This window comes from Zalophus californianus, chromosome 8 (assembly GCF_009762305.2).
Source record: "Zalophus californianus isolate mZalCal1 chromosome 8, mZalCal1.pri.v2, whole genome shotgun sequence".
In the NCBI taxonomy this organism is placed as follows: Eukaryota; Metazoa; Chordata; class Mammalia; order Carnivora; family Otariidae; genus Zalophus; species Zalophus californianus.
This window is the reverse complement of record NC_045602.1, coordinates 124,661,567-124,689,507: the sequence shown is the minus strand read 5'-3', so window position 1 is coordinate 124,689,507 and position 27,941 is coordinate 124,661,567. Positions and strand designations below refer to the sequence as shown.

The 27,941-nt window shown below is 55.6% G+C and overlaps 2 protein-coding genes across 3 annotated transcripts in view; one reads left to right on the top strand and one right to left on the bottom strand.

Annotated features, from left to right (window-relative positions):
• Positions 1-21,662, top strand: part of RIMS4 (regulating synaptic membrane exocytosis 4) — a 61,967-nt gene extending 40,305 nt beyond the window's left edge. Inside the window, exons 2-6 of one of the 2 annotated variants that reach the window (XM_027623957.2) lie at positions 215-356; positions 13,358-13,470; positions 13,756-13,857; positions 14,470-14,609; positions 17,095-21,662. In XM_027623957.2, coding sequence (XP_027479758.1) covers positions 215-356; positions 13,358-13,470; positions 13,756-13,857; positions 14,470-14,609; positions 17,095-17,313 — 716 coding nt within the window. In that variant the 3' untranslated portion in view covers positions 17,314-21,662. The remainder of the gene's footprint in view (positions 1-214; positions 357-13,357; positions 13,471-13,755; positions 13,858-14,469; positions 14,610-17,094) is intronic. The other variant, XM_027623958.2, reaches the window with a different exon arrangement.
• Positions 21,663-21,797: 135 nt separating this feature from the next.
• KCNK15 (potassium two pore domain channel subfamily K member 15) lies at positions 21,798-27,592 on the bottom strand. The gene is made up of 2 exons (XM_027623061.1): positions 27,219-27,592; positions 21,798-23,269 (listed from the first exon to the last, which is right to left on the bottom strand). The coding sequence occupies exons 1-2, from the start codon at positions 27,499-27,501 to the stop codon at positions 22,557-22,559; spliced, it is 996 nt and encodes a 331-aa protein (XP_027478862.1). The 5' UTR covers positions 27,502-27,592; the 3' UTR covers positions 21,798-22,556.
• Between the last annotated feature and the right edge of the window lie 349 nt (positions 27,593-27,941).

The window sequence follows — 27,941 nt, the reverse complement described above, 5'->3', positions numbered from 1 at the left end:
CCTGCGATGCTGCTTGGTGGGTGGGTGTGAAGGGCAGGGCCGCCCCGGGGAGGGGGTACAAGTGAGGCAGGTGGTAGGAGGAGTTTGGTGGGCTGGAGGGGGCGGGGCGACGCTGGGCAGCCACCAGCCACTGGACCACTAACCAGATGACTCGTCTCTCTGTCCCTTCCCGCCCTCTGTCTCTCTCCCCATCTCTCTTGGCCTCTCTGCCCAGAAGGGGACAGCCGGAGGCTGAAGGGGGCCATCCAGAGGAGCACGGAGACCGGCCTGGCAGTGGAGATGCCCAGCCGGACCCTGCGCCAGGCCAGCCACGAGTCCATTGAGGACAGCATGAATAGCTACGGCTCGGAGGGCAAGTGAGTGTGGGGCCCGGCCGGCCGCCAGCCCTCCTGGCTCCCGCAGCCCCTGTGGTGTGGGGTGGGAGGGGCCGAGCGGCGCTGGCCAGGAGGCCGGGCCCAGCCTCAGGCCGGGCAGGGCACTGGCTCAGCGCTGCGGCTCGTGCCGAAGGGGGGTGGTAGGGCAAGCAAGCTCCAAGGGTGACGCAGAGCAGTGTGGGGCAGACTCCGGTGCCTGACGGCCCACGGGCTGCACCATCTTGGGCCCATCCCTTCTCTGAGCCTCAGTTTTCCCATCTGTAAAACCGGGTAATAGGGGCAGCCTCAGAGGGGTGTTGTGAGGATCCGGTGGGTTTCTGTTTACAGAGAGCAGAGGGCAGTGTTGGCACATAAAGAACGGGGACGCGATGGGTTTTATCAGGATGTTACTCTTTCCCCTTTACTTTCTTAGTTTCTTAAATCATGATTGGTTTTTAAAAATACATAATCAATAAGGAGTTTGATAAGGAGTTTCACACATGTCAAAGCATAAAATATGAGGTCTGACCGCCTCCTCACCAGCATTCTCTCCCCCCTGACTGTACGCCAGCACCACTGGGTTCTTGTTCCCGCTCCAGATTGTAGGCCCTGTGCCCCGAGTCAGAGTCTCTGGGAGTGGAGCTCGGAACTCCATTTTTTAAAGGTTCCCCGAGAGAAGACTACTCCAGACTGGGGGGATCTCATCTTTGTAGCAATTATGGACCTCTTTGAGAATTTTGGGCAAGTTTTGGGCCTGCTTTCCCCTGAGAAATATGGGCACATACACCCTAACACACACACAGTCCCACACGTTCTCACACACGTACACACACAGTCATACAAACATACTCTTTTCATAATTAGAGCACGTTCCCAGACTCCCCTGGAGCCCATCCATGGATCCCTAGCAAAGAAACTTTGCTCCCAAGTGACATTCTTACCGTACAGATGACCAGGGCACTCAGAGAGGTTGGGGAGCTTGTCCTGGATCACAGAGCACGTTAATGGGTCTGGAACTTAGGAGTCCTGACTCCCAGTGGGGGCTCCTTCCGTGGCAACGCATCGCTCCCTTGTCTTGGCCATCCTCAGCCAGGGGTATGGGGGTTCTCGTCACCCTCATGAGGACACTGGGGCTTGGGGAGGTTAAAGCGGTGCTGTCCAGTACAGTGGATGCTAGGCACGTGGCTATTTAAATTAATTTAAATGGAATAAAATGAAATATTCTGTTTTTCCATCGCACTGGCCATATTCCAAGTGTCCAGTGACAACTCTTTGGGACAGGGCAGGTATAGAGCATCTCTGCCCTCGCAGACAGTTCCGTTGGGCAGCACTGGCTAAGTGGCTTGTCCGGGGGCAGACACCGGGGCACGGCTGGGGCTTGGCCGCCACCTTCTGCTCTTCTCCCGTTTCTGGCACTGCCTCCCAGCTGGGGGTTCCTGCTGGCTGGAAGCCCTCCCACCCCCAGCCCCTCCTAAACTGGGCATCTCCGGCCTCTGTGAATGGCCTTGCCTTGGCAGATGCTGCTGTCCCACCCACCTCCTCGGGAGGCTTTCCGGAGGGCGAGAAGGGGAGGGGGACAGGCGGAAGGCAGAGGAAGAGGAGGAGGAGGAAGGGAACAACTGTTTTCTTTAGCCTGAGAAACTTGGCAAGGCAGCAACACTTGGAGGAAGATATTGTAGGCATCAGGGTAGCAGTGGGTCTCTGCTGAGTTCCAGAGGGTCAGGAGGTTTGGGACCTAGTCCTGGCTCTGCCACTGACCCCCAGATGGCCTTGGGCACATCTCTTAAGCTCCAGGAGGCTGGCCAACATCTTGTCTGTTGGTCTCGCAGGCAGCTCAGGGGGAGGGCAGCGTGGTGCAGGGAGCAAGAGCGGGGAGTCAAACCCAGAGCCCCATTTTACAGAAGGCTCAGAGATGCCACGTGACTTGTCCAGGGAGAGCAGCACAGGAGGGTGTTGTGAAGGAGAAATGAGCTGATGCCTGCACATGACAGGTGCTTGGGAGGTGGCTCTTGTCATTTGTTGTAATGTGCTTTAAGGGACCAGAGAGTCTGAGTTAGATTCCAGGCAGGACCCTGGAGTCAGACAGGCCTGGTGTGTGCCTCATTTCTGCTTCTTAGTAGCTGTGTGACTTTGGGGAAGTTACTTTACCTCTGTAAGCCCAGTTTCCTCATCTATGGAAAGGGGACAATAATAGCACACCGAGACTCCTCTTAGAGTTGTTGTATGGAATATATGTACGAGCGCTTAGGACTGTGGCTGGCACGTAGCATGCCCTGTTATTCTGTTATTACTGGCTTTGATTATTGTTGTTTGTTGTTGATTCAGCCCCTGTTAGTTGGGTATTTTGCTCCTTGTGGCCAGTTGCATCTTACTGGACAACAGGGAGCCACGCCCGATGCAATTGTGTCTGTAAAGTACTTAGCACAGAGCAAGCACGGGATTGATGTTGGCTGTGACATTTGTGATTGTCAAAAGGTTTGGGGTGCATATCTTGAGCCCAGCGGGTTGGAGGGTGCTGGTTCCAGCAGAGGGGAGAGCCTTGCCCTTCGGAGAGGGTCTGGAGTATGGATGGAGCCCAGCCAGGTTCCTCCACTCCACGTAACACCTGGGCAAGGGAGGGGCATAGAAAGGACTGGGGGGACGTGGAGCTGTGGTCGGCCCTCTCCTTGTTCTAGAGGTATTTTGGGCACTGGTAGGACCCAGATGCCAGGCTCTGAAATAGGAGGGGGTGTGACTGTCCCCCCCTTGGGCTCCTGCCAGCCCAGCTGAGGCTTACGAGGAGCCAGCATGCAGTCCCCACGAGCCCGCAGCCCCTGGCACTGTTGGATCTGTCTGCCCGTGCCCTGGATCACTGGCGTGTGTATTCCTGCAACTGGGCACAGGGGTTTTTCTTTCAGCAAACATGATCGAGTACCTACAGTGTGCTAGACAATTGGGTGGGGCACCTGGGAGCCCCAGACTTGCACTGACTGAGCAGCTCATAGTGAGGTGAGAGCTGCCAAGGACAGGCATAGAGAACTTTGGAAATACTGCATCCTCACCAGGTCTCTGGGCTGGGGAAGGGATGCGTATGGGGGGGCCATTCTGTCAGCGAAGATCCGTGGGCTCCAGACTGCCTCATATTAGCTGACAGTGACATCAGCCCTTGCTGTTCCAAGTGTGGCCCCCAGTCCAGCAGCGGCGGCATCCCCTGCGGGCTGGTTAGAAATGCAGTGTCGGCATCCCCTGGGGGCTTGTTAGAAATGCAGTGTTGGCATCTCCTGGGGGCTTGTTAGAAATGGCAATGGCTCCACCCCAGACCTACTGCATCCGAATCTGAAGCTTTACAAGCTCTCTGGGTGGTCCGTGTGCACATGGAGGTTGAGAGGCCCTGGCCCAGTGGGAATAATGTTCTAGAGCTAAGCCTTATAGAGCACTTGCTACGGGCAGGCACCGTGCAAAGCGCTTTTATATATATTGGCCCATTTAATCCTCACAGCAACCCGATGACGCTGAGCCTGTGAATGTCCCCATTTTACAGACGAGGACACAGAAGCCAAAAGAGGTTAATTAACTTGCCCAAGGTCACTAACTTCAAATGCCAGGCTTCAAATCTGGGCCTTGGAATCTGCCCTTCACCTTTACACTTGATTCTTTCCCTCATTTAATGTTTGCGTCCATCAAGATTTCGGTAGGTGGACGCTTCCAGCATGGTGTGGTGGCTAGGTGAGTCCCTTCAGCTTTTCCCTCCCTAGATCTCAGCAGGTGGGACCGGTCCTGGTGTGTCCCCTAGGGCTGGGGAAGGGCCTTCCTTCCCTGAGCCCCTTTCTGCCTGGTTGAAAATTGGAGTTCTCTGTGTTAAGCATGGAAGGAAACAGCTGTGGGTTTGGCAGAGCCGAGCCACTCCTCACTCTTGCCTGGATGCACACAAGCCTCCCTTTTGGTCGAAACTCCAGTCTGTCACTCAGCACGCACTTCTGCTGACCCCTGCCAACCTGCCCCAGGCCCCAGCCATGTGCCCCCAGCTCCAGCGCCCTGAGCCTCTCACGCTCCCCTCCATCTCCCCTGCAGGTCTTCGCTGCCTCTACCTGGCACTGCCCTTCCCACCTCTCCTCCCTCTCCACCCTCTGACTCATTCCTCTTCCAGATCTCAGCTCAGAACTGGCACGTAGGCTTCATCTCCTGTGCCAACTCCAGTTAATTGATAGTAGCTCCCTGGGCTGCTGTGTGGAGAAGGATTCTGGAGCCTCGTCCAACCTTGGCAGGGGTGTGGAGGTTGATTAGCAATGTCTGCCCCGGTGTGGGCAGACGAGGGGGAACGGTAAGGGCTGCGAATCCTCTGGCTGCATCAGCGGCTTCCGCGGCCTGTTCTGCCCTCCACAGCACCCTCCCCTCGGTCGTGATGGTCATGGGCGTGTCTGTCTGTCCCACTAGGCACCAAGTTCAGTGCCTGCCCAGCCTAGGACCTGGCCTACAGGTGGTATTTTGCAAATTTTGGTGGATAATGGGTAGGTGCTATGAGCAGAAGCACCCCCACATCCACTCCTTCCCGCCCTTCCTCAGCCTCCATCACGCAGAATCAGGGCCCCAGCATCCTCTCTGGGTGCCGGAAGCTCTTGTAGCCAGCTCCCACAGCCCCTTCTGCTCCTTCCTTCTGTCCCTCATCCTGAGGTGTCTGGGTCACCAACATCCAGTTCCCTGGGCGTCTGGGTCACTGTGCCCACAGCCCTGGAAAGCAGGGTGTGGGAGCTGGTGCGTGTCCACTGCACCTGGGCTCGGGGTCACGTTTTTGCCAAGGCTGTTTCCCTAATCACCAAAGGCCCCGGAGGCCTGGTGGGTGGCTGGGACCCCCTTTCTCTTACCCACCTCTGCTCTGTAATGGTCCATACCTGAAGGACAGCCTGCGACTGCATGTGGCTCTGGTCTAGGAGACGCTGGGGGGAGGTGGGGGTCCGTTTTGTAAGCACTCGTGTTTATGGTACATTTGACTGTGCCAGACTGAGTTCTCAGGAGTTCATCTCATTTAGTGCTAACAACGGCACGGCGGGGTATCCTGTTTGTTCTTGCCCCACCCACACGGAAACCCAGATTCTAAGAGGTGCTGTTAATTAAGGATTTTTGCGAGAATACACATTTCTATACCTCCACAGTTCCAAGCTGGGGGATGGGGGGGTGGGGGGTGGTCAGGATTCAAATCCAGGCCTGCCTGGCCCCGCCTGGAGCCCGGACAGTAACACCCCCCGCCCCCGCCGCCCCCCCCCCCCCCCCCCCCCGCCCCGTGCTGCTCTGGGCAAGGGGAAGGTCCCCCCGGGGCGCGTAGACACAGCAGAGCAGAGGGGTTAAGTAGGTGCTCTCTGGAGCCAGACTGCCAGTTTCTAGCAGAGAGATCTTGGGGTTATGTAACATTTCTGTGCCTTGGTTTCCCCTTCTGTTATTTACTGGGTGGATAAAAAAGTAAATTAGATCCCCAGCATCATGCCCGTGAGCCACACTCATGTGCTTGGGGGCAGGTTTGGAAACATCTGGATGCTTGAGAAGCGGGAGTCGGGCTTGTGGGTTCTGTGTCTCCTGGCATACAGTCAATTCTGCGACACCGCTTGTTTTGAAAACGTGAATTTGTTCCAACACAGTTGAAGTATTAGGGAATAGCTTGAGCACAATACAGATTTCGCCTTTGCTCAGGTGTGTTTCATCTATGAGAAGCACGAGGGGAATGCAGAAAACTGCACCCACATGAGAGTAAACCAGACACCCCTCCAGCCACCCCCTGCTCCCTCAGCTCCTGCCCTGTGTCCCGTCCACACCGGGCCTTGCAACTTCCTATCCCGTCCAGACAGCCCTCCTCCTCCACTTTGCAGCAACTCCTGGGCCGCAGTCCTTCCGACACACATTTTCCACAAGCAAACTTCAGGTCGTCGCCTACGTAAAGCACCGTATTTATTGTAGTCTGTATGCATTTCTTAACCGTTTAATGTGTATAAAGACTGTGCTACCGTTTTTACTATGTTCCCGTCTTTCCTGTGTGTGTGTCTGTGTATATGTGATACTGACATAGTGTTTGGGTGTTGTGCCCCTAACCCTGGTTTCCTCGGAAGGTCTGGGATTTCTTCTGGAAGGATTTTGCCCTGCAGAGCGATTTTTAGGAATGTCTGTTTTGCATGATAGCAAACTATAGTGTAGTGGAGGCTCCGTAGGTCTGTGGGAGGGCAGATGGATGGGAGGAAACATGGGGGCAGACAGTGAATGGAAGAACAGAGAACCCATAAACTACTAAAACCTTTCAGAGCCACATAACCTATAATCACCATGAGGGCTGTACAGCCTTTTAATTTCGGATGCAATTGAGACAGGTGATCCATCCGGAAAAGAGAAGAGTCAACCCCTAAGTAACCCAGTTACTTCTTTAACTGTCGAGAGCACAGAAAATCCAGGGGCCAAATGGAGCTCAAAGGTTAATAATAAAAGACAAATGGGTTTCAGCTCCACAAACAAAACTAACGAGATTTGAAATGCAGGAAATCTTATTTCACTATTAACACAAAATACAAGGCTAGTGGCCCACAGGTTGTAATCCTGTTTCAGGCCTGTGCCTCTACCTGTGTGGCTGGCGTGTGTCCTCAAGAGGAACCACTTGCTGCAGCCCTCTCCCCATCGTCCCCCATCCTCCCCAGGCCCCCCCAAACCCAAATGGCCTGGGCTTGGTCTCAGGCATCCAGATGCTGCATTTCCAAACAGACCTGGAGTCAGAAGTGCCATGAAAGTACCATGGAGAGAGAGAAGAGGCTCTCCCAGGCCAGACAGCACGGGTCAGCATCTATTCCTCCAGCATATAATGTCTGCTGGGTCCCGTGCCGAGCACCCTGCCCGCGCGATCTCACTGACTCTCCCCAGCAACTCAGTAAGGTGATTACAGTTTATCCCCATTTCATCCATGAGGAAACAGCAGCTCAGAGAGGTTACAAAACTTACCCCAGGTTGCACAGCACTGGAATCCAAGGTCTGTCTTAGGCCAAAGTCCAGTCTCAGCCACTGTATTTTCCCAGTTTGGGGCCAGCAGAAGGGTTTGGCAGTGAACATTTATTGAGTTCCTCCTGCATATACAGGGCATGGTCTAAGTAGTAGTATGTGCACGGTATTTAATTCAGCAGGCTCTTTCCCACCCCTTTGCGAATGGACCCTATGAGCAGAGATTTTTGAAACCTTTAAATCTGGTACAGCACAGGCACCCACGGAACGAATGGCTACACGCTGTCCAAGAGGGAGGTAGGCGTGGTCTAGTGTGCAAATGAAAAGATTTAAGTGCAGAGACACCAGCAGCTTGCCAGAGATCACACAGCAAGCAGGTGACCAGTGACTAGAACCAGCTCGGACTTTGTGTCCTTTGCCTTTTGTGCTACTCCCGGGAAGACCCCGAGGTGGAGTGAGATCTCTGGTACCGTCGGTCCTCAGGCCAGCAGGAGTCTGCCACCACTTTCTTCCTTCCTCCAGCCCCATGGAGGATGTGATAACCCGTTCAGGGTTTCTGGGGCGTCTGCCTGGTTCCTTGGCAGCCGGCGAGGCACCCTGGGATGGGAAATCAGGCAGCCGCCCAGATATTATAAACAATTACTGCTAATTACCAGGCCTGCCAGTTCCCCATTGTCTGCTCACAATCCCACCAGGAACTGAGGCGCAGACAATGATGATGTTGGAGGGAACTTTCAATTTCAGGCTGCAGAAGCCTCGCTCTGCCTGGGAGGCTAGACCCTTCAGTGACTTGGAGCCCAAGAGGCACCACCGTTTCTTGGGCTTTTGGAGCCCAGGCTCTCCTTACAAAGTGGAGCCTGGACCCCACAGATGGCCAGGAGCATGGGGTGGAAGAGAGACAGGACCAAGGAGGAAGGCCCATGTCACCAGTCGTGAGAGAGTCTAGGTCTTAGCCTTGGTGCTGTTAATTAAGGATTTTTGCGAGAATACACATTTCTATCCCTAGATATTTAAGTTATTTTCCCCATACTTTCTCTATGAGACTGTTGCATAATTGCTGAGATAATAGATTCAGAAGCCGGACTGCTTGGATTCAGTACTCCTCTGCCTGTCTTGGTTTGGCCCTCTCTCGGGTGCGGCAGGAACATATGCTTCTCTGGGGCTTGGAGGGACACAGAGAGCCTCAGAGACACAGGGTCACTTGACAAGACACCAGGCAGCCATTTCTGCAAAGCATCATGCCCTTTCCTTAGCTCCACCCAATAGGAAGGATGGGCACAAGTCCCCTCTGTTTTCAGGTTCCCCAGGCCTGTGTGGGGGTTCCCCTCGGGTCTCAGCACCACCAACCCCGTCCAGGGCCCCAGACCTTCCGCGAGGACCCTCCAGCATCCCTGCTCTCCCCTCCTCCCTGACTTCCACTGCAACCTCAGGCTGAGGAGTCATCGTTGGTTTATTTGGGGACAGGACAGCCTGGTTTTTGCACATATCCCTCTAAGTCTGTTTCTTCTTGGATTTGCAGCTCAAAGGCCAAGAATCTGACCGGCTTGTTCACTGCCTTCTTACTGGGTTATTACTTGTCTCAGGCAGTAGTCTGAGGCAGTGGAAGAGGGTGGCAGGGATGGTAGGAGATCATGAGAAGGAAAAGCACTCAGGCTACAGTGTCAAATTATCACTCTGCCATCAAGCCTGCCAATAACTTAAGTAGAAACCAAATTTACTGGACGCCGCTCAGGCACCTCACATGGGTGCGGGAGGAACTTGAGCACCCAGGACTGGGGGGCTAGTTCGGGGCTCTTGGTGAGGCGCACGCACAGGGCTCAATCCTCATGACTTTCGATCTCTGGGATTCTCTTTTTTTGTTTCCCAGAGAGAATTTTTGTTTGACTGAGCTTGGGTCAGGTGTCTAAGCCATGGAGCCATCAGCTCTGGCCAGGGGACAGGGGCACTGTATTTAAGTAAAGCCAGTAGCCATAACTGGCCTCTTTAATCAATGACTGAATGAAAACATTCGTTTCTTGTTTATGCCAGTTTCAGGGCAGGTGTTTCTGGTCGTTGGGCCCAGGCTCCCTTTTTCTTGTGGCTTCACCATCATTAGGGTCCCTGATGGGGGAAGAGAAGATCATATGTGAAGTGTTTTTTTTTTTCCCCCCTAATTGTGGTAAAATACACAGGATACCCGCTCACCATCGTAACCGGTTTTTTAACTGAAGTAGAGTTGACACAGTGTTACACTGGTTTCAGGTGTACAGCACAGGCTGGGACAACTCTGTACCTTATGCTGTGCTCACCGCAGCGTCGGTACCATCTGTCCCCATACAGCCTCTTACAGTAGCACTGATTGTGCTCCCTGTGACTCATCGTTCCATACAATTTTTTTTTTTTTTTTTTTTTTTTAAAGAGAGGAACTGGGGTTGGGGAGGGGCAGAGGGAGAGGATCTTGAGCAGGCTGTACACCCAGTGTGGGGCTCACGGCCCTGAAATCATGACCTGAGCTGAAATCAAGAGTCAGGTGCTTCACCGGCCGAGCCCCCCGGGCGCCCCCGTCATAACAATTTTTAAGTGTGTCGGTTGGGTGGCATTAAGTACAGTCCCATTGTGCAACCAACACCACCATCCACCTCCAGAACTCTTCATCTTGTTAAAGTGAACTCTGTCCCCATAAAACATGAACTCTTCGTTCCCGCCCCCACCCCCGGGCCCCAGGCAACCATCCTTGTCTCTGAATTTGACTGCTCGAATACCTCATGTCAGTGGAATCACCTGGTATTTATCCTTTTGTGACTGGCTTATTTTGTTTAGCGTGACATCTTCAAGACTCATCCCCGTTTGTAAAATGTGTCACAATCTCTTTTCCTTGTGCAGGCTGAATAATATTCCATTTTATGTATAGACTGTTCATCCACTGGTGGGCACTTGGGGTTGTCTCCACCTCCTGGCTATTGCAAATGACGCTTCTGTGAACATGGGTGTACAAATGTGTCTCAGACACCCTGCCTTCAATTTCCTTGGCATACTCCCAGAAGTGGAATTGCTGGATCATATGGTAATTCTATTTTTAATTTTTTGAGGAACTGCCATCCTGTTTTACATAGCGGCTGTACCATTTTACATTCCCACCAACAGTGCAAAGGATTCCAATTTCTCCACATCCTTGCCAACACTTGTTATTTTGTTTTCTTAATTTTATTTTGTTTTTGATAGTAGCCATTTCAGTGGGTATGAGATGGTGTCTTGTGAGCCCTGGCAGGTTTTTTTTTTTTTTTCTTTTTCTGTAATGCCAGTGCCTGACTTCAACTTTGATTGCTTGAGGCATTCATTTCAAAGAGGCAAACAAATTTGTCAGCCACACAGAGCCGGGCCACCTCCTCCACAGTTGAGGCTCTTTTGTTTTAGAGATCTTGATTGATTTTCGATAGCTGACCTTTTGGGCCACTTGTCTTTTCTCTTCCCGTGCTTTAAATTTCTGCTCTTATGTTTTAAATTCACCAATAAAGAGTGAGCCCTGAACGCCTAGGCCCCCACCCTTGACCCCAATAAAAGCAGAACCCCTGGTCTGTGCTCTCTCTCGTGCCCCCCTTCCCATGACCTCGCTGTGTAGGCCCAGGTGTACTGGGCAGTTTCCCAGGTCTTGTAGGTAATAAGCCTTTATTTCTTTAAAGTTTCCTGATGATTGTTGCTGAGGGGCATCTTACAATCATAGTAAGAACCACAAGGGTTGGTCCAGTCCTGACATTGGTTTGAAGAGGGGAGATGTCTGTGGCAAGCACACGGTGGCCCAGGTAAGTGCCCCAGGCATTTCTAGGCTTTGGTATTACTATCATTGGCTGAGGCTGGCAAAAAACGGATGGCATGGGGGTTAGGCCTGGAAGGGGCCTGTATCCCTTCAGCTCACATTGGCCACACTTGCTTACAAGGCTAGGAGACAGATTAAGCTGTCTCTCCAGGAGGAAGAGATGAGCAGAGCATTCCCCACACTCAGAAAAGCATCCCGGACTTCCAGGAGCCCACCTGCATAGTGGGACCAGTCCTGGACAAGGGGAGGGTATTGTATGCCATGGCAGCCGCCTGAAAGGTGTCTTCCACAGGCAGACCTAGGTTCAAATCCTGCCTCTCCACCCTATCACTGTGTGACCATAGGCAAGTGGCTTTCCCCCGCTGAACCCCAGTGTCCTTGATGTTAGCTAAATAAAATCATGCCCGTTTCCTTAGAAGCACTGCAGGAGTCACACCAGAGGGTATGGCTCATGAGGATAGGACTTGAAGAAGCCCTGGAGCCCCGAGGGCGCTGGCACGTTGTAAGCCCTTAGGACTGAGGTACCCAACCTGAAGTAGGTGGGCCAGGGACTGCGTGTGTCTTGTTATATTGTCCTCTTTAGTAATTTCTTCAGGAGCAACACATTTCCCCAGCAAAATGGTCGGTTCTTGTGTACAGGGTCTTGTCCCTTGGGAAAGGCAGACCAGTGGTTCAAAGCAGGAGGGGACACACGTGTGGAGTGGATCCCCACACCCCACCTTCCTTGGAAGCTCTTCCTGCTCCTTCAAGGCTGAGATCCTAGCAGGTTTCCGAGGAGGAGGGGGGCTTTGGTCGGCGGGGGATGCTCTGGTCCGGCAGCGAACCAAGCATACTGTGCCCTCGAGGCCCCAAAGCGGTTTCCTCCTCCTGCTCAGAGACCTCCCTGGCTGCTGCCGGGCAACCTGGCACATAGTAGGCACTTGTTAAAAGTCCGCTAGTGTTCTTGGGACCTGCCCAGGTGAAAAGTCACCAGGGATTGGCATTGGGAGTGTTGTATTCAAGTGCTGACTGCCCTGGGAACTCTGTGGCTTTAGGCAGAGCAGGACCTGGGCCTCCTCATCTGAACAGTGGTGATAAATATGAAGAACCAACCTCCTGGGATTGGAGCGAGGGCCACATGAGGAAGTGGGCTGCCGGTGCTTTGCTCCTAAAGATAACAGTACTCATCTCATTTAATACAACAGACCTAGGAAATGTGAACATTCTTATTCCCATTTCAGAGATGAGAGAGAAAAACTAACTCAAAATTGGCTGAAGCAAAATAATAATAATTTGTAATAATAATAGTTGTTACTGACTTATGGAACCAAAAAAGATGTATCTTGCTTCAGGTAGAACTTGATCCAGGATCTCACGCAAGGCCACCTGTCTGATGGCTTCCGGATGGAAGCGAGATGGCTCCAGTCTTCTGTCTGAGGTTCAAGTCTGGTGGGAAAAGAGAGCTTCTCACTCCCTGAAGTTCACACAAAGCTTCTAACCAGATTTCTGTGGGCTAAATTGGGCCACGCTCAGATCTCTGAGCCAGCACTGGCCAAGGGGAGGAATGTGCTGATCGGCCAGACTGCGCTCATACCCAGACCCTGGAGCCTGCTGTGCTCTGCTCCAGGGGAATCAGTGCCTTGGGGAGGGGGCTCTTCAAAGCAGATTTGAGGTCTCATTCCCAACAGAAAGGGCAGTGGCCTTTGGGCAGCCCTGTAGCAGCAACAAATGCAGGCCTCTGAGGTCGAGCCACTGGTCCTATGCATCTCAAACGGTCAGGTGCAAACAAGTCTGCGGGGGCTCTTGTTAAAAGGCAGACTCTGATTCAGCAGGTAGGGGTGGAGTGCGGTGCAGTTTTATTCCTAATTAGCTCCTGGGCGATGCTGCTGGTCTCTGGACCACACAACCAGTGTCACGGCACTAAGCCATGGGAACCACGCACTGACAAGCATCACCTCTCATGCTTCTTACCACCACCCCAAGAGGCAGGTACCATCAGACCCATTTCACAGAGGTGGAACCTGAGGCTTGGTGAGGAGAGGCGAGGGGATGGTACAGGACACAAAAGCTAAGCCCTAGAATTTTGGAGTCGAAGTGGAGATGTTAGGGCCATGAACAAAGAAGGAAGGAGGGAGAGACAGGACAGAGGTCTGCCTGAGGCCGGGTAATGGGTGTGGACAGAATCCCCGGGGACTGAGGGGAGCTCTGGAGGTGACTGCCTGAGTCATCAGAGTCCTCAGTCAGCGCCGGGGAACATTTGGTTTTGTCTCCTCTTTCTTTCTTGCAGCCTTAACTATGGGGGAGTTTGCCTGGCGTCAGATGCGCAGTTCAGCGACTTCCTCGGCAGCATGGGGCCAGCGCAGTTTGTGGGCCGCCAGACCCTGGCCACCACGCCGATGGGTGAGTGCCCCAAGACCTGTTCCGGGGGCGGGGCACCGCAGGCCCTGTGTCTTTCTCCTCGCCCCCTCTACCTTGGCTGCATCCACTGAGCACCCAGCTTAGAGCCCTGTCTGCGCCCGCCAAGCCCTCAGCAGAGCCCGGGCACTCGTGTTGGAATTATTTCTGGTCTTGTGTTGGGCTGGGAGAAGGGGAAGGGGGTTTCATCTCTAAGTAGAGAGGAGGGGCTGAGTCCTTGGGTGAGCTTATGAGCCACTTCCCGGTCCCTTTGCTTGGGGTCTCTTGCAGGGGATGTGGAGATCGGCTTGCAGGAGCGGAATGGCCAGCTTGAAGTGGACATCATCCAGGCTCGGGGACTGACAGCCAAGCCAGGCTCCAAGACACTGCCAGGTGTGGGGACTGCTCTTCCTTCTGCAAGGCAAGGGTGGACGTCGATGAGATGAGGTCCTGAAGGGTATCTGGGTCTAGAAGAGAGAAAATTGGGCCCAACTACGGGGGGACCCCTTTGTCCCAACTCTAGTGACTCACATGGGACTAGTGGTTTAGGGTTTGTTCTGGGGACGCTCTTGAGATTGTCAGTTGACTTTATTGGTCTTCCCCACTGGTTTGAGCTTCTGGAGGACAGAAGCTTTCCTGTGTATGGCTATACCCCCATACGTGGGTGCCTGGCACACCCAGGCTGACCGAATGTGTCCGTGGTGACTGTGGAAGCCGGGGAAGGGGTGAGCAAATCAGGGACTGAGAGAGGAAAGAGGTAAGAGCAGAGTGAGCAAAGGCAGGGAGGAGGCAGGCAGGCCCCCCCCCCCAGGGGGTGGAGTAGTTCCCACCCAATGCTGGCTACACCCCATCATCTGTATCTACCACCCCTGCGGCTGCCCCCCCAAAACTCCAGAGGGGGGCAGTCTGACCCTCAGCAGGGGGTGGGCAGCCTTGCTCTGCTGTGCCATGTGCCCACCATTTGAGGGCTCAATTGGAAGTCACCCTGCTGGCCTCTGTCCTCAGCGGCCTACATCAAGGCCTACCTGCTGGAGAACGGCGTCTGCATTGCCAAGAAGAAGACCAAAGTCGCTCGCAAGTCGCTGGACCCACTGTATAACCAGGTGCTGCTGTTTCCTGAGAGTCCCCAGGGCAAAGTCCTGCAGGTGAGGGGCCCTGGGCGGGGGGAAATGTGCGCAGTTCCTGAGGGAGAGGGGAGCGCTCCTGGGAAAAGGGGCGGTCTCCAGAGGGCCTCCACTGGAGGAAGTAGAGCACCGCGGTTGATCTGAGCTCTGTAGTACAACTTGGAACAGGCTCCTTTCTGAGCCTCAGCTGCCTCATCTGTAAGAAGGGTTGCTCGCGTTAACCTCCAGAGAAGGTCTGCGGTAGCTGCTGCCATTGTTCTTGTTATCCACCATCAACACAGCCATTCTGGAAGCCCGGGGCTTGGCCTGGAGCACAGAGATCATCGACTGGGAGGCGTTAAGGATCCAGAGAGGCGTGTGGTCCCCTGGCCCTTAAGGAGGGTCCTCAGGGTGACTTAGACGTGGAGCTGGCAATAGCCGCCCATCGTGGGCGTCGGCTGGGCCCAGGTCGGATGCCTGCAGGAACCGCGTGCCTGCTGCCTGAGAGCCGCCACTTGGGCACCTCTAGCTGGTGCCTCCGTGTCTTGCTTCTAACCAGGGCAGGCAAAGCGAATGAGGGCAGGCCCTGAGCGTTGCAAGTGGCCAAGACAGCGGGACTTTCGCCAAACTGGGAAGCCCAGGCCTGTCCAGGGCAGATTTTTTCAACCTAAGGGTTAAGACCCATCCATGTGCTGTGAAATCAATTTAGCGACTCTCAGCAAGTTGTTTGCTTGTTTGTTTAACGGAATGGAAAGAAAACATTTGTCATTCTTAGGCAAGTTGTAGTTGGTGAGGCACTTGCTTCAACTGGGAATCCCATGTACTTGCTGCGTAATGCTGTAAAGGCCTTACTGTACATCCCTGTCAAAAAGCTTGGAAAAAGTCTTCCAGCCTAGAGGCATGCAAATACAATGTAAAACCCCAGAAGACCATCTGGGGGCCACATCTGGTCCACCAGAGGAAGGAAGTGCCTTCTGGCCTGAGCATCTTTGGAGAAGCTCCAGAGAACGGCCCTGTCTGGGATGTGGAGGGTGTGGGGCGACAGACATCTGAATGGGGGGGGGGGTCCTTGCCACTGAGCTCTCTGACTGACGTCAGAGTGGGACAGACCCACCAGCACCATGCATGAGATCCAAACACCAGCTATAGTGTGTGCGACAGCTGCCGTACCCAAGTACCACGGATTGGGTGGCTTACACGATAGAAATTTATTTCTCGTGGTTGTGGAGCTAGAAGCCCAAGATCAAGGTATTTAGTTTCTTCCAAGACCTCTCTCTTTGGCCTGCAAACGGCTACCTTCTCACTGTGGGTCCTCGCATGGTCTTTTTGCTCTACCCACATGCATCCCTGTGGTCTCTCCGTGTGTCCTCATCTCTTATAACTCCAGTGGGATTGGATTAGGGTCACCCTAATGGCCTCATTTGAATCTAAGGCCCTGTCTCCAGATTAGTCACATTCTGGGGGCTAGGGCTTCAACATGAATTTTGGGGGAACACAGGTGAGCCCATAACCCCGATTTAAAATGAATCCGTCCATGCACTAGAGATGGACTTTGATCAGCTGCCCAAGGAGCTCTGAAGACTGGTCAGGTGAGCCACCTCAGGCAAATGATTTAACTTCTCCCAGACTCTGTTGAAACAACTGAAATGGGAGCATTTTGTAGGTTGTTGGGAAGATCGACTGTAAGGCCAGCGTCACCTTGGGGCAGTTTCTGACACAGTGCACAGTAGCACGGGCTCACGCTATCCCCCCCCCGTGTGCTGGAGGAGCCGCTGAGAGTTTACAGGGAGCTTTTACATCCACTCCTTTGATCCTTACCCGCGAGGTAAACTGGGGATAACTTCATTTAGAAACAAGAACTCGAGACCCCGGGAGGCTAGATGCCTTGCCCACACCACCAAGCCAGGACTGGGATTGGAACCCACTTGTGTCTGACCCCAGAAGCTGTGTGTGCACACCGACAGGCTCTACGGAATGAGCCAGCCCACCTTCATATAGGGGACGGAGTTAGAACCTGAGCCACAGGAGAGCACGCGAGGGTCCTGCAGCCACAGGAATCCCCCAACTGGCTGCCCCAAGAGAGAGTGTTGGCCACACAACAGGGAAGGCACTGCAGAAAGGAGTCTGTTGGAAACAAGGAAGGGCGTCAATCAGCCACTTTTAAAACTTTGTTTCACGTGAGGGGTTTCCAAGGATCTGGAAGCTGAGGGCCTGGTGGGGGTGGGGCTGGGGGGACCAGCAGGGGACTCACCATGGAGGGCCAGCCCGCAAGGCTTGGCGTCGGGGACAGAGGAGGGTGTGGAGGGAGGAACGGAGAAGGCTGGATGGGAGGCAGGAAGCCAGTGGGCTAGGCGAGCAACAGTGGTGGCCCTAGAGCCAGGAAATTCGGGTCAGGCTCGAGCCATTCTAAGGCGGTGGCCACCCCAGGACTCAGAAATGCAGCGGACATGGGGGTGACCTGGGGTCTGGTTCTGGGCCTGTGAGCGGCACCGGCAGGATCTGACCCGCAGTATCTCTTGACCCGCAGGTGATCGTGTGGGGGAACTACGGGCGGATGGAGCGGAAGCAGTTCATGGGTGTGGCCCGTGTGCTGCTGGAGGAGTTGGACTTGACCACCCTAGCCGTGGGCTGGTACAAGCTCTTCCCCACCTCCTCCATGGTGGACCCAGCTGCGGGCCCCCTGCTCCGGCAGGCGTCCCAGTTGTCCCTCGAGAGCACCGTGGGGCCCTGCGGCGAGCGATCTTAGGGCCGGGGTTGGGGGGGCTCCCCGACAAGGCCTGGAGAACGCCCAGCCCCAACCTGGGACCCCAGGCCCAGGGGCACATTGCATACAGGAGGACGGGGTTCTCCCCCACAGCGGGGAAGCAGAACGGGGAAACCTGCCCCCCCAGGGCCCCTCCTCACCCTCTCTTTGCCTCCTACCCCCTGAGACCTTCCCTCTCCCAACGGGATTGGCTGCGCTTTTGACTTGGCCGGTTCTTGACCTGGTGGATGTGGCTGCAATCCGGAGAAAGGAAAGACTGAGGTGGCAGAGCAAACCATTCTCCTGTCCCAGACACTGTCCAACTGCTCCCCCTTTTTTGCCTCCTCGGAAGCTCGCTGCCCGGAGCCAAGTCCAGAACCCAGCGGCCATCTCCATGGTGCCAATTACCAGCAAGTGTCTTTCCTGCGGCACCGGGTTCAGGCAGCTACTCCTGCCCCAAAGCCGATGGGGCAGCTTTGCAAGGATCCGGAGCCAGCTCCGGGGGGCCCAGAGCCTCCCACTTGAAGAGGAGCTCAGCCTCCCTCCGCCTGCCTGTGGAAGGAGCTTTGCCGCAGCCTGTCTGAGTCCATCTGTCTGTCCCTTCCTGCCTGCCCCTCTTCCAGTGGCTCTAGGAATTGGGGTCCAGCAGGGACCAAAGGAAAGGAGGCGGTGCCCTGGGCCTGGCACAGACCCCCAGGGTGCCCTGCTCCGTGGGATTGCAACAAGCTAGTTTGGAAATGGTGGACTGGAAAGAACTGGGTTGTCTGCATTTTGGTGGAGGAGCTGCGGGACCTTGATTTTTGAGAACCCCAAATCCAGAGAGCTCACCATCTCTGAATTTTGGGGACGCTGGATTGGAGAGGGAGTCTGAGTAAAGTTGGGATTGGGACTGGTGGTGCCAAGGCAAGGGTTTCTCAAATAGGAGAGTCCCTCCTCGTTGGATGAGGTCAGAGGTCTTCTTGTCCACCCCTCTGCCTCTAGGCTCGGGGTCTGGGGAGGCAACAGAGCTTCCCTATTTTAGTCTTTTTAAACAAACCATCCTGTACTAAGGGCAGAACCCACTGCCCCGGCCTCAACTACCTTGGCTCATGAGTGTAAGAATCAGGAGATTCCTTCTCAAGCAGGCCTGGGTAGCTGCCTTCCTGGCCCGGCCCTCCCCGAGGCCTACGGAAGCCCTTTTGCATGCTGGGAGGACACAGGCTGGCCCCTCTTTGTAGAAGCACATTTCTGCCACCTCCCGCTGGGAGGCACCCAGCAGCCCACCACCCCTCATTACCCAGTCCCTGCTGTGTAGGGCGTAGTCCAGGTTAGCTGGGTAGAGTTAGTGTTCCAGGCCCTGGGGCCTGTTCTTAGCTTGCATATAGTCCTCATAGAGCTCCAGGACGGGGTGGAGAGGAGACGGCCGTCTCCCCACTGGTCTGGGTCTGGGCCTGGAGCCTGGGTCATGGGAGGCCAGCCCTTCTTCCTCTTCCCTCCCCCCACCCCCAGGGTTGTAGCTGGAGCTGCCCCTTATACTCAGATGTTCTGATGTATTATCCTTGGTTCTGGTTTTATTTGTGAAGCACTCCTGAGGGTTGTGGGCCTCGGTGGAGAGGCCTGGGCTCCATCAGACGATGTCTTCCACCAGGATGCCCAGCTGTGTTTAGTCCTGCCTCCTTGGCCTCACTCTAGGCTGTTGACCAGGTGATTTCTTCCACCTGGAACCCCTTCCCGCCTCTGCCTTCCCTCCCCTCACCTCTACCTGTTTAAGCCCTGGGGAGCCTTTAATGTTCTGGATGAGTTATATCCCCTCCAAGGAGCTTCCCATGCTGCACTGGGAAGGGGAGACGGAGATGCCCCTTTCTTTTATCGATGAGCTCTCTTGAGCTTCCTGGGATTGTGCTGGGTGGAATCCCAAGGCTGGGGCAGGAGGCAGCAGGGCTCTGGATGGCCTCCAATCTGAGGCCCAGAATCAGCCCCTCCCCTGTTTGTTTTTTTTAACCAGTGTGATTTCTCTGCTGTTTGTTTATTACTCACCATTTGGAATATTTTGAGCCAGGAGAGCGCCTTCTCTCTCTAGCCGTCACTGCTCTGCTTGTTCAGGGGTAGCTTTTCAAAAAACGGGGCAGAGCCTGGCTGTCCCAAACAGAGGGAGAGAGGGCTCGGTGCACCCCCCCCACACACACCTGGCCCGAGCCCACCTTCTGGTGTCTGCACAGCCTTTATAAAGAGAGAGAGCACGCTCCAAAGCAATAACAACACCCTGGGGGTGGTCACCAAGGGCCTCCCTCAATGACTTTCTTGTTTGTTCTGTGAAATCTCAGTTCACCTCCTGGTGGGGTGGGGTGGGGGCTGGAGCCCTGTTTCTTTGTATAATTGTTGTGAGCACGTGCCCTGCTTCCAAGGGGCTCTGACCATTTGGTGTGGGAACCACTATCTGGCCTCACCAAGAGATGGGGGTTTGGGGAGGGGGTGACTGTTCTCAGTATTAGCTTTGGGGAACCTTCAAGCCCAGCCTGTCCCTACTGCTGCCTGATCCTTTGCCCACTCACACTCCACCGGGAGAGGAGCAGAGACGGAATTGTAGAGATTTGGGAGCCGGGAGCTGGGGTCTATAGGGGCTGATTCGTTTTTCAATCACTGGGCCAAAAGTCACATGCAGGGGTACTGTGGGAGGAAGTCCCCATTTCCCTTCGCCGGAATCTGCTTTTCATACAGATGGGAAAGGGCCTTTGGGACCATTAGTGAAGTCCATTTTACAGATGAGGACCGAGGCTCGGCAAGGCCTGCCCCTGGGATCACCTGTGAATTCAGTGGCACCCCCAGCCTGGGCTTCCTCCCACCCAAGGCTGAGCTGGAGCCAGAGCAGGACCAGACGGGGCCACCATTTCCCACAATACTTCCTCCTCTCTTCTCTCTGTAGAGCCTCCCAGCGGCCCAGAAAAGACGGGCAAATTGTAGCCCATCTGAGAGGTGAGGCGATTAAAGCCCAGAATCAGGAAGTGATTTGCCCAGGACCCCTCAGCAAATGATCAGTGGGGACAGAACAGGGGCTCTGTCCTGCTTCCCTCCTTCCTGGGACCGGAAGCCACTGCCCAGGCATGTCTGTCATAAGTATTTGTGGCCTTTAAGCCCTGGGCCACCCAGCCCTGCTTGGTTCCATCTCCGAGGGCCCGGGTTTGGGGGAGAGAGTTGCCATAGAGACTAAGCTTTCCTGGGGTCTGGCCAAGCTGACTGAGGGTACACAGGATTTGGTCTAGGCCTCAATGTGTGGGTAGGGGCTCCCGCTGAGGGAGAGGTCATAACCCCCTAGGACCAACTTGAGGGAGGTGAGAAGTACCATTTCCTGCCCGGGGCTGTGTGAGAGTGAGGTGGCTGTGGTACACCTCATCTTAAGCCTCACAAAACCTTCACATGTAACCACATCTGACCTTCCTGTAGTGCTTTTCAGACTTCTGCTTTCAAAGTGCTTTTACGTCAAGTACATCCTCCCAAGAGCCCCTGGGCAGTAGAGGGGGCCAGCATTATCAGCCCCTCTTTAACGAGGAGGGAGCTGAGGCCCCGGGAGGGAAGGCACCTGCTAACGTCCCACTGTGGGGTCATGGCTGAGGCAGGACTAGAACTCAGTTCTCCAGCAGTTGAGAGCTGTATGAGGAGGCAAGGCAGATCGTTTAGGGGGTGGTTACACACTTTACAAGCTGATTCACCATCCGGTTCCTTAAACCAGGAGCTCCTGGGCACCCTTCAGTGTTCAGAGGTGGCGCTGAGCCCCCCGCCCTTTGGAGCACAGCTGTCGCGTCAGGCAAGGCCACCTGCATTTATTTATTGAGCAGCAGCTCTGTGCCAGGCCCAGGGGACTGAGCCCCCTCCCATTCCCCGTAACGATCCCCTCGGCTCTCTGGGAGGGGCCCCTTGTCTGCATAGCAGCACCTCAGAGTGGACGGAAAGCGGCCATGTCCACAAGCTCATCTGACTCACACCCAGGCGGGCGGGGGGGGGGGGGTTGGCCGACTGCCCATCGTACCCCTAGCTTCTCTGAGGGCGAAGTGGAGACTTGAACCCGGGGCCTCAGGCATCACATCTGGAACCCTTTCACTCTATGGCTGCCTCCTGAGGGGGTGGCAGGGAGGCCAGACCCCGGGTCCTTGGGCTGGGGGCCTTTCCATCCACCCACTTTTCCCTCACTCCGTCTCCGGGAGCAGGAGCTGCTCGGGACTTTGGGGAGGGAGGGTTTCCGGGGCCCCTGGGTTGGCGTGGGTCACGTTGCATTGTGTTCATGACCATGTAGCTCATGTTGAAAATTAAAGTTTTTGGCTTTTCTAACCCGGCTTGCTCTGCCTTGTGTTGGGAGTTCTGAGAAGCCAAGGGCAGGTAGTGTCTGAAGGAGCTGAGTGCTGCGTGATGCCAGTATGCCCCACCACGGGCACCTTAGGGGGCAGGGCATGTAACCCTTCTAGAGACGCACGGGGGTGGGGGGCGTGGGGGGCAGGATTCCAGATGAACCCAGTCATATTATAGAGGTGGAAACTGAAGCCCAGGTAGGGATGACATTCCCCAAGGTCACATGATGGGCAGTTCCCAGACGAGGGCTCTTCCCACAGCATGCTCCTGCATCCAGGTGCCCCAGTGATGCGGTGGCTGTCAGCAAGGCCCCCCTCATCCTGCGGTGGCATGGCCAAGGACAAAGAGCTGCAGATTGGTGGGGGGAGGGTGTGCTTCATTCACACATGGGCCAATTTCACTCTACCCCAAATTGAGCAAGAGAATGAACGATCATTTAAATAGTGCAGATTTGCCCACCCCGCCCCACTGCACAGGTGTTTCCCTGCCGTCCGTCCATGGGACCGTGCTTCTCCTGCTGTGCGGGGCTGGCCTCACTGCTAGGGTCCCAGTGTTGAGAGCCGCCCATCTCCCCTGCAACACGGAAAGGCTGCCTCTTCTCGCAGCAGAAAGACGACCACCTGTTTCCACTCCAGGCGGCCAACTGGTGACGCGGGCCTGGGAGAGCCTCTCCTGGGAGGCCACGCCTTCTTGAAACAATTTGGACCACAAGGGATTTGCACCTACAGGGCGACTTGGGAGTCGCGCTTGTGCTTATGGTGCGGCTTTAATGTATTTTGGGAGAGGAGCGAGGGCCTGGCCACAGAGGGGAAGGACAGACTGCTTGTGACTGAAGACGGCCGTGAGGCCACGGCCGCTCACCCCTCTCCAGGCTCTGGGGAAGGTGCACTGACAGGTGACCCCGGGCCCCGGCCCGAGGTGGGCTGTCAGATGGACTTGCGCCGGGCCGGGGGCCTGCCCGCCCTGCCGCCGCCGCCCACAGCCCCAGGGCTCGAGGCGGGTGAGAAGCCCAGGTTGTCGCGGGCCCCCATCTGCAGCTGGTGCACGCGGGAGGAGACGGAGGTGGAGCCCCCGGCGCTCGCCGGCCGGCGGGGCGGGGAGCGGCCGCGGCTCTCGGGCGCCCCCGGGCGGAGCGGGCTGGGGCGGCGGGCGGCGCGCGGGGGCGCGTCGGTGCTGGCCGCCAGGAAGCGCAGGACCACGAGGTTGAGGAAGGCGCCGATGACCGTGAGCCCCAGGAGGATGTAGAGGAAGCTGAAGGCCACGTAGGGCGGGTTCCTCTGCAGTGCCTCGTCGCTCTGCAGCGCCACGAAGTCGCCGAAGCCGATGGTGGTGAGCGTGATGAAGCAGTAGTAGTAGGCGTGGAAGAAGGTCCAGCCCTCGAAGTGCGCGAAGGCGGCGGCCCCGAGGGCCAGGGTGGCGGCGCACACCAGCAGCCCGGCCACCACCATGTTCTCGGTGGACACGCGCGGCCGCCGCAGCCCCAGGCAGCGCTTGGCCGCCAGCAGGAGGCGCCGCACCAGCGCGTTCAGGCGCTCGCCCAGGCTCTGGAAGGTGACCAGCGTCAGGGGGATGCCCAGGAGCGCATAGAACATGCAGAAGACCTTGCCCGAGTCCGTGCCCGGCGCGGCGTGGCCGTACCCTGGAGGGAGAGCGGAGGGGAGGGGGGTGGTGAGCGCCGGCTGCGGCCGCCCTGCCCGGGCTCCCTCCCCAGCCCCGGGGCCGGCGCAGCATCTTGAAATGCTGCTTCTAACTAGGTCATCCCCCGCCTTTGAAACATGGCGTGGGTATCCCTAATCGCCCCAAATGGTAGACAGCCCACAGTCCCTCAGCCAGGGAAGGATAAACAACCTGCGGTACATCCGTACAATGCAGTTCTGTGCAGAACAGAAAGGCATGAACTAGGGTTACCTGCCGCCACAAAGGGTGGATCTCAGCTGCCTTATGCCGAGTGAACGAAGCCAAGCTCAAAAGACTACATACTGTATGGTTCCATTGAAATGACATTCTGCAAGCATTCTGGCAAAACTGTGGGGACAGAGAGCAGATCTGTGGTTGCCAGCCATTGTGGCTGGAAGAGGGGGTAGGTAAACAGAAAGTGGCAAGACAAATTTGGGGGTGACGGAAGCCTACTCTATCTTGGTGGCGGCTGCAGTCGCCTGACAGGCCTTCATTTGTCAAAACTCGCAGAAGGCTGCTGCACTGGAAAATGGTGCATTTCACTGTGTGTAAATTATGCCTTGATTTAAAAATAAAGCAAAATCTTCCATGGTGCCCCAGTACCAGTTCTCACATAGCGTCTGAGCTCCGTGGTGATCTGACTCTGCTCCCCCCTGTCCAGCCTCGCCCCATGTTGCTTCCCCAACCCGCATGTCCCACCTCCCCATGCCTCTTCTCAAGGTTTTTCCTCCCCTGGATCACCCTCTCCCCCCATCCCACTGGTCCACTTCTCCTTCCCACATCCTGCTCCAAGCCAGCCCCCACTAGGCACTTCTTCAGCCTGGTGTAGCAATTCTTCCCTGTTGTAGGGGACCTACACGTGAGTGGGCGTCCTTGAATCCTGGACCACTGTGCCATCACCGGGGAATGAACATTCCTGGAGAGAGGAGCGAAAACTTTCTTGGTATTCTTAAAGGGGTGCATAACCCAGGAAAAGTCAGGTGGACCTTCCCCCAAAAGAACATACCTCCTCTAGCAAATGGGCACCATCTGCCAAAATGTAAACACACAAACCCTTGAGCCGTGCAGTTCCACGGTGAGCAAGTTAGTCCTCCAAAGTACACACGCGTGCAAAGTGAGGTATGCACGTGGGGCGTCACTGAAGCATTGCTGCTCACGGAGAAAACTGGACAACCTAAGTGTCCATCGAGAGGGGTCTGGTGAAATAAATCGTGGTGCCAACCAAACGACAGAACCCTACACAGCAGTGGCTCCAACCGGGGGTAATTTTGTCCCTGAGGGGGACATCTGCCAATATGTAGAGACACTTCTGGTTGTCACAACCGGGAGGCGGTGGCTGTGCGCTACCAGCATCCACCGGGTGGAGGCCACGGCTGCTGCTAAACGGACAGCCCCTCAACGGAGTTATCCAGTCCAGCATGTCAATAGGGCCAAGGTCAAGAAACCCCACTCTACAGCCATGAAAAAGAATGACACGGATTTTTTTTTTCCCAAGTAGCCCAACACAGCACTCAAACTCACGACCCTGAGATCAAGACCTGAGCTGAGATCGAGAGTCCGACACTTAACTGACTGAGCCACCCAGGTGCCCCAAGGTGACACAGCTTTTTAGGGAATGTATTTTTTAAATCACCAAAAAATATGAGGTGAAAAAAAGCAAGACACCAAACACTGTACAACCTAAGTTCTCTATAATGGGTGTGTTTTAAAGGAACACAAAGGCAGAGAATGTATCTGGAAGGATGCACAAAGAACTGGTAACTGTATTTAATCCAGGGAAAGGAATTTATGGGTTGAGAGACAGGGTGAGAGGGAGACTTCCTTTTCATTCTATACTCTTTTGTACCCTGTGAGGTCCGTGTGCTGTGCGCACATATAATTCATTCAGAATATCAACACAATACATGTTTTTAAAGCCCTGTGGCTCCACGTCCCATTTCTGTCGGATGGCCCCATCACTTTGCCTCCATCTGCTATTGGGGGAGCTCCTTGCGGCCACAGACCATGCCAATCACTTCTCTGTGTCCCTAGTCACCAGCGCCCTGCACAGAGCCTGACACAGACTAAGGGCTCAATGGATGTTTAATAATGATCATCATCAGTAATCAAATCAAACTGAAGGGTGTGCTGAGCATGAGACAGAGGAGCTTCTTTGGCAGTAAGGGGCCCAGCAGTGCTGTGTCCAGCTGTTCGGGGGTATATCGGGCTTTGACAGAGTGAAGCGAACAATGATAATAACTAAGCATGCTAGGTACTCTGCATAGATTATTTTACCCTCCCAATAACTGTATGAGATGATACTATTACTCCCATTTTGCAGAGAAGGAAACTGAGGCTCAGAGAGAGGAAGCTGCCCAAAGGTCACAGGGCCTGAGCCATTAACCACTCTCCTCCGGCTTCTCAGTGCCTCTCCCATCCATGCAGAGCTCCAACTCCTGGGTTCTGGCTCCAAGCTCTCTGCAAGGCTGGCTTATGCAGCCCGGATCACACAGCTCAAGCTGGCGCCCCCAGGTGGCCAGAAAAGGCAAAACTCCGGCTATTTCCACTTAGTAGGTCCCTTTCCCCAGGCTCCCAGATGCCAGCGAGGAACCACCGGCAGAGAAGACCAAACTGAGCTTCAGCCGTCTCCAGATAGCATGCGGGTGGGCAGAAGAGGTGGATGGGGTCCCACCCACTGGGCACGGCAACAGGGAGTGTCTTGGGCTGAGCCCAGGTAGGGAAGCAGGGGTGCCCATGTTGACAGGAGGGGGCATAAAGGGCTGAATGGGAGCTGGGCCCACAGCTGGCAAACAATGAATTGTTATTATTACTAATTAATAGTGCCCATTTAGCCTCAGGCACCGTGCCAAGCATTTTACACACTTGACCTCATTTAAACCTGGCAACCACCCACTGAGGTAGCAAGAACTGCGTTTGCAGTCGAGAAAACTAGGGCTTAGAGAGAGGTACATCCAATTGCCAGAGAAGACAGGAGGCAACAGAGATGAGAATGGAACTCTGGGCTAGGTAATTGCAGAACTCACTCAGGCTTTTAACCCACAGCTCACATCCACTTGCAAGGGCATTATGAAAAAAACTCTCCAATGCTCAGACTTCCAGAGTGGTGATCCAAGCCGGGGGGGCGGGGGAGATGCCTAGACATCCACAGCTGGGACCTGGGAAGCAGCTGACACCCAGCCTGGAGCCCTGCAGAGCCTGCTTCTCTCCTTTCCTGCTTCTCCAGGCTTCTGCTCAGCAGGTACCAGCCAGACGGTAGCCATGGCAACGGCTGCCGGTCCAAATGCTGCAGAGAAACTGCTCTGGATCCCCGAGGGTGAGGTCCAAAGCTTGTGGTAATCAGTCATTCCTTCAACAAATATTTATTGAGTGTCTACTATGCGCTAGGCTGGGTACACTGCAGTGACTAAGACAGACTAGATCCCGTTCTCATGGAGTAACAGTAATTATAATACAAAAATCAGTCTCTCTTTCTTAGTGCTTTGTATGTGTCAGACCCTGCGCTAAAACTTTCTGCATACATTATCTCCTTGACAATAATTATCTCAGCCCAGCCCTGAGATAAGGCCTATTAGCAGCCCTACTTCACAGAGAGGAAAATTGAGGCTCAGAGAGGTTCAGCAACTTGTTTGAGGTCACACAGCTAGGGTGATGCTGCCGGGCAAGGAAGCCTCCGTCTCCAGCCACTCGCGCTTCGCCCCGCTCCATCTGTCTCCCAGCCCCCGGAGGTTTCCTGAGCACTCCCGCGTGCCACCTCTGGGCGAACTTGAGCTCCCGACTCCTCCCAGCCCCGCCCGCGTGGGACGCCGGCCCGTTGGGCGGAGGGCGGCTGAAATGACTGGTCCGAAGCCACCCAGCCGGGCAGGGGCAGGGGAGGGGTTCGAGCCCGGGGGGCGCGTCGCGGGGCCGCTCACCGATGGTGGTGATGACGGTGATGGCGAAGTAGAAGGAGCCGGCGAACTTCCACTGGCGGCCGGCGCGGTGCGGCTCGGCCTGCAGCGCCAGGCGCTCCAGCTCGCGGTAGTCCTCGGCCGAGAAGCCGTACTTCCTCCGGAACTCGCCGCGCTTCTGGGCCAGCAGCCGCCGGCGGCCGCGCTCCGCCTCGGACTCGAGCGCGTCGAAGACGGCGGCGCCCACCAGCAGGTAGGACAAGATGCACAGGATGAGCGCGGCTGTGCGCACGCTCTGCTTCCTCATGGCGGCGCCGCGGGCCCCGCGCCCCGGGCCGGTCCATGCGCCCCGACGGCCGCCCCGCGCTCCACCCTCCGCCCCGCGCGGCTGGAGAGGGCTGCGGGCGGCAGGACGCGGGGCGGAGGTGGGGGGGGGGGGTGTTGGGGGAGGACGGAGGCGGGGCCTCGGGGGGGGCGTGGAGGGCCGAGAGGGCTCCTCCTGCCGCCCCGCCCCATCGCAACACCTGCCTTTGTTTACCCGCCGGCGCTCCGGGCCGCAGGTGTCTCTAAACAGTGACAGCTGGAGCAGAGCGCCCAAAGCCCAGGTCTGCAGATGTCCGGTCTCCACCACCAGGGTCCTGTGACCTTGGGCCAGTCATCCAACAAAACTGTACCGAGCACCTCCTGGGACAGACAAGCGTCCCGGGGTACATAGAGCTGACACCCTAGAAAGGACGGTTGGCTAAC

Excerpts from the sequence above, each read along its gene's own strand:
- KCNK15 (XM_027623061.1), bottom strand. The coding sequence starts at position 27,501 with ATGAGGAAGCAGAGCGTGCGCACAGCCGCGCTCATCCTGTGCATCTTG. Across the intron at positions 23,270-27,218 it reads CACCGTCATCACCACCATCG|GGTACGGCCACGCCGCGCCG; the intron begins GTGAGCGGCCCC and ends CTCTCCCTCCAG.